General features: G+C 36.3%; 1 protein-coding gene across 1 annotated transcript in view; it reads right to left on the reverse strand.

Moving 5' to 3' along the window:
* Positions 1-16,125, reverse strand: part of ZFPM2 (zinc finger protein, FOG family member 2) — a 444,681-nt gene that overhangs the window by 260,451 nt on the left and 168,105 nt on the right. The window contains exon 4 of the mRNA XM_055546469.1: positions 4,879-4,997. Coding sequence (XP_055402444.1) covers positions 4,879-4,997 — 119 coding nt within the window. The remainder of the gene's footprint in view (positions 1-4,878; positions 4,998-16,125) is intronic.

Here is a 16,125-nt window from a genome sequence, read left to right on the forward strand (position 1 = left end):
GTTTAATTAAGTATGCATGTTGCATGATTCCAGCAGGCAGTTGGCTGAATAAGACTAGTTACCTACTGAAAGCTGATTCACTCAAAAGAGAGAGAGAGAGCAAATGTCAATAATATTGTAGACACCAACCTTCCAAATAATCGGTGTTGTCTGATAATTATTAAGCACTTACCATGGGCTAGCAGAGCAGAGATTTAGCATATTACAAAGATCTATGTCTTTAGGAGAAAATGAGAAAACTTCAAAGGCACAACATACAAATACAGAAACTCTAAAACACCTCCAAAACAGATATTGATCACAATTTAAACTGATTTTTAAAATTCCTTCTTGTCCATAGTCCTTTGATATTTTCAATGAATAAAATTGTAAGACTTTCAAAAATATGAAATTTGGGTCACTATGATAGCACTTAATGTAAATTATTTCTTGACACAGAAGTAGGATGTTGGAAAGAAAGCTAGGCTCCCTTACTGGTTAACAATTCATACGGGAGTGGAAGACTGTACCTGAAAAAACTAAAACTTCCAATATACCACAGACCTTTGGAAACTGTGATGGTTAATTTTGTATATCAACTTGGATGGTGTTTTTGTTGAGACTGACATTTGAATCAGGGTACTCTGAGTAAAACAGATTGCCCTCCATAATGCAGGTGGGCCTCACCCAATCAGAAGAAAGCCTGAATAGGACAAAAAGACGGGCCTCTCCAGGATTTGAAATAGCTCAACTGGAATTCCAGTTCAATAACCAACTTCATCACACCATCAGCTCTGCTGGGTCTCTAGCCTGCTGACTCACATTGCAGATTTCCATCCAGCCAACTCCATGATCGTGTGAGACAATTTCTTATAAAATATATAAACACACACACGTCACACACCCTATTCTGTTTTGCTGGAGACCCTGGACTAAACCAGTGTCCTTGGAAAATAGTCAAATTTAGGCATGTAAAATCCCCAAATGCCAAAAGTCTATAGTTTGACTTATTTAATTTGGTGTGTCTTTTCAGTTTTAAACTTGAAAGATTTTAATGGACTCATTTTTACAGGTGACTGAGTAGTAATAATATTCAGTATTTCTTAATAATTCCTGTATGCTACCTCATTTAATCTTTACAAAACCCTGGCAAGCTAGGTAGTAATATTGTCCTTCTAGATAAAATTTCTAAAGACGGTATTAGATCACAGCATGGGGGTCTCAACTCAGATTGAGTTGACCTTGGTCTAGTCATTCAACTTCCCAAAGTAGCAATTTCCTCCTGTGAAACAAAGGAGGAAAAAAAAGGATATTATCTTCTCATATGCTCATGCAAGAATTAAATGAGATATAAAACCTGTAAAGCACTTTGACCCTAACGGCCCAATGAAAATATTAACTATATTCTGCTGTTAAGCATAAACTATCTAACAAGATAATGAGGTGTGAACAAAATTTTATTTATTTCTATGCTCATTGTGTTATATGATTCCAAGATGAGCTTTTTGTCAAATCAATTCTTTTGATGTTTCCATATAGCCTATATTTCTAGTAATGTTCTATATATATATCCAAATGCCTGGTCTGAAAAGGCTTTCTGCAAAAGGTGGCATATTGCTAATGCACTTCAAGATGGGAACTTGAAAGATATAAAAAGGATTTGACATCTGGCATGGTGACTCAATTAATTACTGTGTTGGATTAATTAGTTTACTGGGTCTCTTGAGACAACATCATGAGCCTGAACAGAGTAACATAACATTGGTTGGTGAATAAGCAATTTAAAAGAGTGCGCTAATTCCAAATTTGATTTCAGGTTGGGTAAGGTAGGGTAAGGTAGGGTTAATAGATTATATATTGTATGATGAAGAAAATGTATCTTCATGATATAAAACCCATATTAAATGACTGTCAAAATTATAAAGAGGTAATAAAATTGTGGAACTCTTTGAATTAACACCTAATTCTTCAGTCATGATAGTTATGAAGTATTATAACAAGTATTTTGCCCAAAGTAAGAAAAAAGAACCTGCTTGTAATCATTGCATATTTTCTCCCAAAGCTTTTAATAAATTTAGAATTCATGTAAAGAAATTCCTAATAATTTTTATCATACTCAGATCATGTGACAGATGCTATTGGGAAGGAGTGTGATCTGCAATTTAAAAACACAGATTCTGGAATAAAAAAGCCTGAGCCTTAATTTTCTTATCTATAAATAAGATTTTAAATAGGACCAAATTCACAAGTTTGTTTTGAGGAGTAAAGGAGCTAATACATTTCTAATCCTCCATATAGTGTCTAGAAAAAAATAAGTACACAGTGTAACTTAGATAATTATTCTATAGAAGTAACAGTAGTGCCAAGAGTACTAGCAGTATTTAATGACATAAAATCCAAAGTAAATTCTAGCAAGAAAATACTATTATCAAAAAAATTTTTTTATGTATATTTTAGCAAAGCAGCTACATTTTAAAATATAGGAAAATTCTATAGTTTAGGGAAATAACATGAATCAAATGTTCAAATTCTAAGACAAAAGAAGAAAACTAGGTTATTAAGATTATTTTCTATTAAATAATTATTCACCACAACTGGGTTTTTGATATCCTAAACAGTATCCATTCACTTCAAATAGTATCAAAAATACCACAATGTCACATCTATAACCAAATTATTTAAATGATATTAAGTATGGCATAAGATAGCTTTAGAGTGGTACAGAAATATGAAAAAAAATTATATCATGTCTAAACAATAGGAAATTACTTCACTGAAAAATTAAACTTCCACAGATAGGTTTACTTTCCATACATCATAATTTAGCATATGCTAAAGATGTATAAAAAGCAGCATTCTACATATATATCATGATATAAAGATTAATTAAAAATTACATTTTCATAGAGATGTTATGCTGATATAATAAAAAGGAAAACATGTGTTTCTTACATTAACAACAGCTGACACCTAAGTGGCATCACACTTTTGAAGAAATAGCAGGCAAGTGACAAGAGTCTGTGTTGGTGTCTGATACACAGTGATAAATAAGATAGATATCTTCTTGCCTAAAACATTTTGAAAGCAATGCTACAGCACCAATAGAAACGCCCAGATAAAATGGGTTTTGCAAAGGATTTAATTCAACCTTTGATGTTGAGACAATCTTCCCCTCGCCTTTGCTTGATTAAGCAGTATAATAGCTCGTATCACCCTATCAAAGGAATCAATAGTCCACTGTACAACTCAGCCACTAAGGTCAGCAGTGTTTGCGGAGCCACTTCTCAAACCCCTTCTGCAGCAGGCACACTGGACCACCACACGGTACACTGCTCCAGATTATTAAATATTTAGCCTGGTCTGTCAACTTGTTTGGTTCTTAAATACATGTGAAGTCTCCTACTTTATCCTTTTACGTATAAACACAAGGATTTAGAAAGTAAAAAGCACACTTCTAGAATCTCTTATGCTGTTTAAAAGTTGGATGACACAAATGTTTCTTATTTATTCTAGTCATTACTTTTAGTTAAATCAATAACCTCTTTCTCATTCACATGGCACTAAATAAGCAGAGAACTGCACATACTAATTTCTTTCATGTAATAACCCAAAGAAATGATTTCTTTCATGTAATCAACTGAAAAAGGAAAGCAACATTGCTGAGTCAAGCACACTTGTTTAACAAGAACCCCTCTGGGAGTTCTTATACCGCCGCCCCCCCTACCCCACCACCTCAATGCAGATAGAGTCATTTAGCAGGCATGAAACTCTTCCCACATAAATGACATTTAGAGAGAGGGACTTCCATTTCATATATATATAATTTCTGGATCTCCTAAAGAATATAAAATATTGTTATCCCCAAGTTTTGTCACTTGTATTATCACGCATAATAGGAAAGGTCCTGGTGTCCTGATTCCTGGACTTTGTTCAAGTTACCTTACTAGGCAAAAGGAAATTAAAGCAGATGGAGTTGAAGTTGCTAGAGTATCCTGGATTACTTAGGTGGGCCCAATGTAATCACACACGTTCCCAAATGTGGAAAGGGGATAGAGAAGAGTCAGGGTCAGAATAAAGATGTGTAGAAGACTCAGCCATTGCTGTTTGTGAAGATGGAAGGAAGCCGTGAGCCATGGGTTGTGGACAGCCTTTAGAAGATGGAAAAGCAAAGAAAATATCTGTCCCCACCTTCTAGAAGCTCCAGCACAAAAAGCCCTGCAGACACTTTGATTTTAGCCCCAAGAAATTAATTTCAGACTATAAGATGATGGACTTGGGTTGTTTTAAGCCACAAAGTTTGTGGTAACTTGTTGGAGCTGCAATAGGAAACTAACATACTGAATTAATAAATGAAGTTTAAATGTAATCAAATACTCCATCTTTCCGTAACTTTTTAAGATAGCTAATCAATCGTTCATATAATTTTTCACAGAGGTAGACAAGCTCAGAATATTTACAAAAAAGTTAACAAGAAAAATTATGATGCTGATCACTTATCCTCACTCTTAAAAGTACAAATGGAATTGCCAAGCAATATCAAGGTTGTTTATTTCTTGTACATAATGTAAACCTGTAATGTATGACAATTTGTGTCATCTTAAGAAGAAAAGCATTTGTATATATTATTAAATATAAACAATATTAGTCTGGCTATGAAGATAAAGCAACCTTATAAATTACCTTACTAAATAACCATTCAGTGTGATTAACCTGTTTCCTTCTAAATTCTGCATATAATACTGTCAGAGACAAACCACTTGGAAAATATTCCAGTTTTACGGTCCATGAAAAAGAAAAAGCAAACTGTTACTTTTAGTGTTTTCACCAGGAAGCAAGCAGAGATAATTTCTGTACCATGACAAAGTACTAAGAGTCAACCATCTCAGAACATCCACATACCAAGGAATTATTATTCAAGTCCATCTTCCCAGCGAATGGTCCCCAGGTGGTGCCCACTGGAAGTTGCTGCCGACTCTGAATTTTTCGCTCTCCATCTTTCTGAAACACCTCCAGCTCTCCTGCAGACAATGAACACATGAGTGTTTAAGTACTTTCACTTGTGTTTTACCAACAGCTGACTTTTTGTATGTTTGGTCTCCATGCACAATATTCTCAGGATTCATATAACGAGAATTGATTATGTTCATCTCAACTGCTCTTGGTATCCTGACAGGATAATAAAACTTGTCCTTTTAACTGTATTCACATTTAGTCCAATTTCTTTCTTGAGTTTTTGCACACATACCGTCTACTGTAGGGCTTCCCAGGTGGCTCAGTGGGTAAAGAATCCGCCTGCAATGCAGGAGACACAGGCAGAACTCGATTTCCCTCTCTGTATTAGGAAGATCCCCTGGAGGAGGGCATGGCAGCCCACTCCAATATTCTCGCCTGGAGAATATTGCTCCTTGCATGGACAGAGGAGCCTGGTGGGCCACAGTCCATAGCATTGCAAAGGGTCAGACACGACTGAAGTGACTGAGCACGCACACATGCGGCTGTAGTCAATTCTATTCAGTAAATCCTTAAGAACCAGAAATGATAACACATCTTCAAAAAGCACTGATACAATGTAAAATCAGGCAGGAAACATTAGGACAATAGCTCAGAGTTTAAATTCCTACATTTGATCACCAATGTAAGTAAAACATTGCAATTACTGATATATATGAAGTGAAGTGAAGTGAAAGTCGCTCAGTTGTGTCCAACTCTTTGTGACCCCATGGACTATACACATGGAATTCTCCAGGCCAGAATACTGGAGTGGGTAGCCTTTCCCTTCTCCAGGAGATCTTCCCAACCCAGGGATCAAACCAAGGTCTCCTGCATTGCAGGCAGATCTTTACCAGCTGAGTCACCAGGGAAGCCCAAGAATACGGGATTGGGTTGCCATTTCCTACTCCAGGGGATCTTCCCGAGCCAGGGATTGAACCTGCATCTCTTGTGTCTCCTGCATTGGCAGGCAGATTCTTTACCACTGTGCCACCTGGGCTTCCTAAAAAGATATATACCTTAGGCTATAACTCTATTACAGTGATACAAGACTTTTGTGAAGAACATGGAGAATTTATTTTTTAAGTGCTTGGCAATTTCCTGAAATTACTAGTAGTTTCAGTGGATAGGACAACTACATGTGCAAACTGGAGGTGTATGTTTTCCCAAATAAAAAAACAATGTTAAATCAAAGTCATTATGCTTTTACATTTGGTACTTTAGGCAAGACTTTATGCTACAAGTTTGGACAAAAACCCTCCCCAAACAGGCAGTTTAGGTTGATATTCTCCTTTATTTCTTCCCAATTATTACTTTGTGATCATTATATAGTAATAGGAAACTAAGACAGTATTCAATGGCATACAGTAGGAATCAATCAAATGCTCACTTAAGAAATAAGTGAATGGATTAATAAAAAATAAATGAAGCCTTCAAAACGTCGAAGAATGGCCGTTAAACCTAAACATTGTTTGCTGCTGCTGCTGCTGCTAAGTCGCTTCAGTCGTGTCTGACTCTGTGTGACCCCAAAGATGGCAGCCCACCAGGCTCCCCCGTCCCTGGGATTCTCCAGGCAAGAACACTGGAGTGGGTTGCCATTTCCTTCTCCAATGCATGAAAGTGAAAAGTGAAGGTGAAGTCGCTCAGTCGTGTCCGACTCTTCGTGACCCCATGGACTGCAGCCCACTAGGCTCCTCCGCCCATGGGATTTTCCAGGCAAGAGTACTGGAGTGGGGTGACATTGCCTTCTCCGAAACATTGTTTGGGATAAATTAAAAAAAAAATCTCAATCAGGAACTGGAGACCTTCTCTTTAAGTACTTAAATCTATGACATTCATGTTCTGGGATTATTTCCATACTATATTATCACACTAAATTTTTTAATATTTCAAAATATTAATCATAATAGTGTAATTTGTTATTTTCAAAATATAATTTTATCTCAACCTGTTCAAGAGCAGACCTGAAAATGGAAGAAATGGAATAGGAAGAAATATGAATGTTAACCCATATAGAATAGATAGCTGAGGAAGATTCTAAATAAAACAGAATATATTCACTTGCTTCATTCAGTATGACACTGGGATCTAAAAAGATATTATACAAATCAACTTACTACAAAACAGAAAAAGACTCACAGACTTAGAGAATGAACTTGCAGTTGCAAGGGGGTGAGAGGGAGAAGGATGTGAGAGTTTGGGATAAACACGTTACACACTTCTGTATTTGAAACGGACGACCAGCAAGGAACCACTGTAAAGCACATGGGACTCTGCTCAGTGTTGTGCGGCAGCCTAGACGGAGGGGCACTTGCGGGAGAATGGATACACATATACGTGTGGCTGAATCCCTTCGCTGTTAACCTGAAACTATCACAACCTTGTCAACCGGCTTGTTTACCTTAATACAAAATAAAGTGTTTCAAAAAATCAGAATGAATTCAGTAATTACACTTTGCAAATGATATATCAGTCATGGTAGGTGACACAAAATATTTGCTTTAATTTGACCTTAGTTTCCATCAAGTTAATAACTAAATTTAAATATATAGCTTTAAGCTTGATGATTTTAAAAGCAACACCATAGGAATAGAGTTTTCAAATGATAATTTTCTCCAAATATATGCCCAGGAGTGGAACCGCTGAATCATATAGTAACTTTATTTTTGGTTCTCTAAGGGATATCTATGCTATTTTCTATAGTTGCTGCACCGATTTACATTCCCACTAGTAGTGTGTGCTGCTGTGTGTACTCAGTCATGTCCGACTCTTTACAAGCCTATGGACTGTAGCCCGCCAGGCTTCTCTGTCCATGGGGTTTTCCAGGCAAGAACACTGGAATGGGCAGCTGTTTCCTTCTCCAACCACCAGTATTGTAGGAGGGTTCCTTTTCCCCCACAAACTATAATTCAAAAAGATACATGCACCCCAATGTTCACTGTGCTAAGTCGCTTCAGTCATTTCTGATTCTTTGTGACCCTACGGGCCATAGCCCACCAGGCTTTTCTGTCCATGGGATTTTCCAGGCAAGAATACTAGAGTGGGTTGCCGTTTCCTTCCCCAGGGCATCCTCCCAACCCAGGGACTGAACCTGCATCTCTTACATCTTCTGCACTGGCAGTTGGTTTCCTTACCACTAGCAACAGCAGTACTGTTGACAGCATCTGAGATGCGGAAGCAACCTAAGTATCCACAGACAAATGAGTAAAGAAGATGTGGTACATACATACAGCGGAATACTACTCAGCCATAAAAAAGAATGAAATAACATTATTTGCAGTAAAATGAATGGACCTAGAGACTATCATACTAAGTAATATGCCAGACAAATATCATATAATATCGCTTGTATGTAGAATCTTAGAAACGATACAAATAAACTTATGTAGAAAACAGAAATAGACTCATAGACATAGAAGACAGAATAAGGGTTACCAAAGGGGAAAGAAGGAAGACGGATAAATTAGGAGTTGGGGATTAAAATCACACTACTAACATGTATATATGGAATCTAAAAATATGGTACTGACGAACCTATTTGCAGGGCAGGAATAGAGACGCGGATGTAGAGGATCTACCAGAGGACAGAGCAGGGGAAAGAGAGGGTGCGACAAACTGAGAGTAGCAAGGAAATAGATACATTACCATGTTAAAAAGATAGCTAGTGGGAAGTGGCTATACAACAGGAGGAGCTTAGTCTGATGCTGTGTGATGACCTAGAGGGGTGAAATTGCCGGGCGGGGGGTGGGAGGGAGGTTCTACAAGGAGGGTTACATGTATGTGTGTGTGCGTGCTAAGTCACTTCAGGCCTTTCAGACCCCATGGACTGTAGCCCTCCAGGCTCCTCTGTCCATGGGATTCTCCAGGCAGGAGTACTGGAGTGTGTTTCCATGCCCTCCTCCAGGGGATCTTCCTGACGCAGGGATCAAACCTGCATTCTTAAGTCTCCTGCATTAGCAGGTGGGTTCTTTACCACTAGTGCCACCTGGGAAGCCTTCATATAGGTATACTTGTAGCTGATTCACTTTGTTTTATGGCAGAAACCAACAATATTTTAAAGTAATTATCCTCCAATTAGAAAGAAAAAAGAACACTATTATATATAAAACATAATCAACAAGGATCTACTACTGTATAGCAGAGGGAACTGTACTCAGTATCTTGTAGTAACCTATAATGGAAAAGACTAAAAATGAATACACACACACACATATATATATATAACTGAATCATTTTGCTGTATATCTGACACTAACACAACACTGTAAATCAATTATATTTCAATAAATTTTTCAAATGAAAGGAATACCATCAAGCTGAATTCAATATCTTATTTATCTACTTTGTATCACCTTTTTTAATAGTTAGAAGACAGACATCCTTTTCCAAGGTTTTATTGCTCAGCCCCAAAACCATAATAACATATATAAACAACAATCCACTAAAATATTGTGTAATGGTTAAATTTTGCCCATTATGAACATAAATGTATCTGTATCTGAATAATGACGATGTACTGGAAACAAGAATTCCATGTTCACCATAAAAATTTAAATTCAAGAACTAAGCCACCATCCTTCCTTCTTCTCATGCTTCCATCCTTTCTCATTTGTCAATTACAGTAAAAATGGAAGTACTCATAAACTTATTAAATGAAGACAGACATACACTTCTGTTGTTTTTCATTCTTATGTATCAGTAGCTAAAGATGATCTGTAATGAGGCAAATGGACCCAAAAAGATTCAGTAAGTCTGAGCTTCTTAAATATTGATTTATAAATAAAAACTTGCTTTAAATAACATATTAATGCTTAAAAGTATTGAACGCCGAAGCCTACCTGGAGTTCAGGAAATATGGAACAATAATAATTTGTTTTCTGCATGCAGAATAACAAACCCATTTCTGAGATTTTCCCCTGAAAATATATTTCAACCTCATACAAACCTTTTGATTAATGAGTTGAAATCAGAGACTTGTATAGGAAATCCTCAAAGATACAGCATAGCCAACAATCTGTTATGACATCAAAAAGGGCTCAGTGGGAGATATCCCTTATCATATGCCTGCATTTTCATATTGATAATGCAGTTATTTAAATTTGGGGGATAACTGTTCTATTTGAAAAGAACCTGTTTAATTTCTATCTGATAGTTCTTATTTTTCAATCATACATTTTAAACAATTTCCTTACAATTTACCCTTTAAAGACAAAATACTTTTCAATTCTTCAACTAAGAATATTCTTTTCTGCATAAAAATAATGCCTAAATAATTTGTTGTTTTTACATACAAAAAAAATGTCATGTCACATTTCAAGTGACACCAGAGGAATCATGAAAATCTTTGAAAACCCTTTAAAAATGTAATTCATCCTCTCTTTCTTCCACTGACATTTTTCATTTGAAAAGGGTTCAGACTCAATCAAACAGTGACTCCTTATCTATACCTGTGGATTTACAAGCAGGTCTGTCTTTTAATGGATTAAGAACTACAAACTTAGGGCAAATCATGAAGTGATACCCAAATATCTCCAAAGTTTTCGAGGTGTCTTAGACTATGCATTAAAATTTTAATCAGGACAAAAATAGGTTTATGAGTTCTTAAAGATGGCTATAACAGAAAGTCCAGCAACTGTTCAAGCTCTCAAGTCAATCTCTTCAACTTTGTTAGACAAACTAGCAGATCTCAGGCAAATCTTAGTCTCCTTTCTAGTCTATCAAGATGTTAGATGTTATTTTGAGGTTTGTGAAATTCTTTCTGCTGCTGAAACAGTTAAATAAAAACATTCATTTATTCAGAGCAGCTTTTCAGAAAACTGGGCTTCCCTTGTAGCTCAGTCAGTAAAGAATCTGCCTGCAGTACAGAAGACCTGAGTTTGATCCCTGGGTTGGGAAGATCCCCTGGAGAAGGAAATGGCAACCCACTCCAGTATCCTTGCCTGGAAAATCTCATGGACACAGGAGCCTGGTGGGCTGCAGTCCACGGGGTTGCAAAGAGTCAGGTACAACTGAGTAACTAACACTTACTTTCAGAAAACTGCAAGCACATTGCAAAATAATTAGCATTTATACATTACCATGCCTACATAGTTTAATGAAAGCAACAGAAATATGATGGAAGCTTTATTTCCTTGAGTATAATATTTTTAATTTTTTCAAAGTCTAATAAGAGTCATGAAATAGAGGAAATACCATGTACTACAATAAGATTACATTTTAGATCCTCTACCAAATAGTCAGCTGATGGCCATGAATAAATTCTATGTTTTCTGAATCTTTGGTTTGTCATTGTTAAAGGGGTTTGTCACTTACTACTTAATATGGAGTCCATGACACCATGATTTTCTTTCTCCAGATATACTATATTATGAGAAGTAGAAAGAACACTGAGATGGTGGGTCAAAGACTCAGGTCTTAGAGCTAGCTTATCATAAAAGGAATGTTTGATTTGAAAAGATGAGAGATTTCAAAATAAAGAAAGCAAAGTTCCCTTTTCATTGGATTTGCTTACTCATTTTTTTTGCATCCATTCATAAGTTTATTCATTCATTTATTCTACTAATATTTATTAGTTACACTCAGGCATAAAGCAACAAACAAAACAGATTGAAAGCCTGGATAAATTTGAGTAAATGTAATCCATAAGGTTTGGGAAGTTGAAGCCATAGAATTTAGTATTATTTTTAGATTTTAGGAATTAAAAAAGGAAAAATCCAGCAATGATGTTCTGGGTATCTGGCAGGGGCAAATGGGTCAATGGCCATATACCTATTGAGACAAGGAACTTAGGGGAAAAAAAAAAAAAGATTTAAGGTTAAGATGAGGAATAATAGCTTGGAAATACTGGGGCCAAAGTGGCTCTGTAAGGAAGGCAAGAGGTGATTTGGGGTGAGTTACGTGGCCAAGCCTGTGACTTGGAAGCAAGGTCTCGACTAGAGTGAAAAATGTTAGCATTTATTCATTAAGACCAGCTTGTATATGGTAATAATATTCATAGAATTGTTGATCTAGAAGAGAGTGTAACATGATAAAACAATAAGATTGAGGATAGAGTTCCAAGAATTTTCAAAAGGCAGAGAGATGGAGGAGCAGGCACAGAATATTTAAGAGAAGTGTAAGAAAAGAGAAAAAAGGGAAGAAACTGGACATGGTACCATAGCATCCAATGGATTGAGAATTTAAAGGAGGAAGGATCAATCAAGTAACCTGAAAATTTATGTAAGTAAGAAAAGGACTGGGAAAATTCCTTTTGATGAGATGGAGACCATGGGTGTCTGGGATGAAAGGAGTGTTTTAGAATTGGAGGCCAGCACATGGATCAGAGTAGGTTCAAAATCAAATTGGAGAAAAGTGGAACAAGTTGTGTGATCCTGACCAAGTCCCTAACCCTCTGAACTTCAGTTTCTTCAAACCAAAAAGTAATTACAATATCTTTCTCATATGGTTGCTGTGAGGATTCACTCAGATAACATGTGCAAAGTACCTAATAAACATTTACTATTCACCACCAAGAAAATGAAGCACTTCTAAGAGCATGTCCACATACTTCCATCATCACATCTAGCCATTCAGTGTCTATGGTCACATTCCTTCTTTAATACCTTTATCCAAAAAACACTCTCCATACCTTGATTTTTACCTTTCCTTTAAATATCTCCTGAATTCACATTTCTTATCAGCATTTCCCAGTTTTGTTTGCTTGCTTGTTTGTTTTTTGTTTTCTATCAACTCAGATGTAGAGGACCAACCAGCCTCAATTCACTCTACAGCTCTGATTTGGGCTCTAAATCCTTGCCAAGATAAACTTAAACTCCACTTTCATCATGTTATTCATTTGTGCAAGTCCCTTCACTGCTTCCTTTAGACCATCCGACTTGAACATCTATGCCTGAGTCCCAATACCACCACAGCGCTGCTCCACAGAGTCTGCTTGACTGCCTATTTGCTCTCCAGAATTTCTTCTTCTCTCCAGTCAAGTAATTCTTCATCACACCTTCCTCTTCCTCTAGCTTAACTCCCACACCTTCCTGAGAATTGTTGTGGCTACCTGGCAGACACAACATCGCCCTGGCTGCCCTGATAAATCCTACTAATGTTGCAAGATTAAAGTTATTCTCTTTCACCAAACAATTCTGAACTCTACAATAAACTGAGTTCTCCTCTCCTAATTCTCCCATAACATTTACAGTCCACACAGTTTTGCATTTAATTATTCCCTAGTGGTTTCCCTTGGATAACTCCTTTCACCTCAACAGGATTATATGCATCTTGAACTCCAGATGTATTTTTTATTTGTTTATTCTATGGTAATTAATATAGTTTGTGATGCAATAATTGCAAAATACAAACAGAACATCATTGATTGGATGAGACTTTTCATAAGCTCATAGACCTAATTGTACTATAGTTAAAAGTTGATTTTAAAAACAAACAAACAAAAAGGCTGTCTTAATATATGTCTGCTCTTTGTATTACAACAATCATCCATTTCATTTGTTCAACATTTTATTGCACTAACTACATTACCTCGTGTGTGAAACATGGAGCAGGACAAAAAAATAAAGATTATTTTTTTTCTGCCCAGTTCATAATTTTGCAGCTAATCTTCAAAAAGAAGCCCACTTTTAAAAATTATTTTTAACATGCTGGGTAAGTTCACACAAAATATTTGAGACACATAGGATGGGCTAATCAATTTTGGTAAAAGATAATATTGTTAGTGCTGAGGGCTGTTTCTCTTATCTTCTTGATAATGCATACTTTTAAAAGTCTGTGATTACTCACAGACTTATGATAGCTTCACTTAAAAAAAAAGCCCTAAGTCAGAAATCACTACCAAACATACTGCAGCTTTTAAGATATCAACCCACTTTTTTTTTGTTCAAATAAAAGAAATTTACTGTGGAAAGAAAACTTAAAATCAAGAGAGATACCCTCAAATCTTTCTTTATTGAAGGTGCTATCAAGTCAATGCTTTGTTTCCTTTTAATAGAGTCCTTTTGATGCCTCATTAAAGAGCAAAGTATATGAAAACTGTAGCATACCAAAGGGGAACAGACAAGATGTGGGCATTTTAGCATCATTATCAGCAATCATGCTTCAACTGAATTCAGCACTAAGTTGATGGCATAAATGTATATGGTATTTATGGGACATCCCTTAACTCCAGGCTCAGATTTCAAAGAAGAAGATGGTTGCAAGTAAATGAGATGACAGAAGATCCTATTTCATTTGCTGAAAATAAACTTTGGATTGATTTGAACTTGGTTTTAAATATATAACCAAATTTTAAAGCAGACCACATGAATTAGCTCATAATGTTTATCAGGCCTTACTATAGCACAAGGCTATAGCGTCAGAACCCATATTTATATTTTCTTCATGGTTGGAAAACATTATACATCATGGTATCAAACATGGACAGCCCCGAAGTCATGCTGAGTTCAAAAAGGGCTCAAAGATTCTAAAAATCTCAAAACATTTTCAAAGTCAGCCAAGGTGGCTGAAGTATGGCAGAGCTCTTGCTAGTTTATGGTTTAACCATTTGACAGCTGCCTGCCAGATACATAAGAGGGCTAGGCGATCATTTCACTGCTGATTATCCTCACAGCCAAACTGCAGTCTTGCCACTTTGTGTGTTTCCTCAGGCATTAATAACAGCATGTTTCATCTGCATTTTAAGACAAATAGTGCCATTTACACTATACTCTGTTGATCCATCTCAAAGCATGGTTTGGCACAGGAAATGATGGTTCTTGGTTAACAGCTACAAATCGCCTTCTAGGGATACCTTTTCTAATTTTCCTTCTCAATTTTTGAGTCATACAGTCATAACACACACTAAACTACAGTTTTGAACATAAACTTGAAATACGACGTTCCCTATTCAAGTACTCCAGTCAAACCCTGATAAATCAGGCTGGCCATGCCGTGATCTTATCCCTTCTGACTCTTTAATAAATCGAACCTTGTAACTCCGTACTGTTGGAAGTTGTCACTAAATGAAATTGTGACCTTATCCGGCGCATGAACTTATCCTGCTGACAACTACATTTATTGTGTGGATAAGAAAGGAAAAAAAAGAAGAGAAAAGAATAAAGAAAAAAATGAGATATTTGATAATTCTGATCTTAGCCATATGTAACTCTAACAGATGGGATCTTTTTGATGTTCCATTAATGATTTGCCAAAGATGAGTCTCTACTTAGAGAAAAATGCTCACCCTAGGTAAGTGCTAGGGGCACTGCAGATGGTATTAAAAGTGCATGAAGAGGTACTAGGTGACAGCAGAGAATCAGAAGCTATTAGTGGAACACAAAGAGCCCTGAATTAGCTTGTAATTGCACTGGAAAAGATAACATAATGGTGGTGGCAAAAGAGAAACATTCTCTTTTCATGCAACGCATTCAGCACCTAAAACTAAAACAAGACACTGCAATTGGCTGTAACGTAGCAAAGTTAATTCACTGCATTTCTTCAGAATACAAAACACACCCTTTGGCTACAGTTTCTAAAAACTCATAGAAAATCAACGTGTATTAAGAAGCAAATTTACATGCATGTGCTACCAGATATGGGCATGTATTTACTAACTCAGGAACCTTTTGCTTTCCTATTCTAGCTGGCATTCAGGATTCATTCTGAAGCTATTATATGTCTGAATATTCTATCTTTTTTTTTTTTTTTAATTTTATTTTATTTTTTAAACTTTACATAATTGTATTAGTTTTGAATATTCTATCTTAAGACCCACTGGAACCTACAAATTATCATCTTTCAGATAGATAAAAGGAGGTAAAATATGGTTCTAGGTAGTACTATTACTGATAATAAAGTACACAATTCAAGATGTTTTTAAAAACAAAACTGGGATCTGAAATAACTAAAAAACCTCTACCTGCCTCTTCACATATAAAAATAAGTTTCATACACAGAGACCACGTTCAAGACTGAGGGAAAGAAACTGCTGTATTCTGCCCTTTGTTCTATGGTCTATTTATATGAAGCAAAACCTAGCTCACCCCAGGTGTCTGAAACTATTCACTTGGAGTGTGACTAACTCTTGCAAATGTTTGGAAAAGTCACTGGAAGGAAGAGCTGCAGTTTCTGGACATTGTTCAGCTGCTGAAAGGAGGAGGGGGAGTTGGCACTCTTTCG

This window comes from Bubalus kerabau, chromosome 14, assembly GCF_029407905.1.
Source record: "Bubalus kerabau isolate K-KA32 ecotype Philippines breed swamp buffalo chromosome 14, PCC_UOA_SB_1v2, whole genome shotgun sequence".
Taxonomy (NCBI): domain Eukaryota; kingdom Metazoa; phylum Chordata; class Mammalia; order Artiodactyla; family Bovidae; genus Bubalus; species Bubalus kerabau.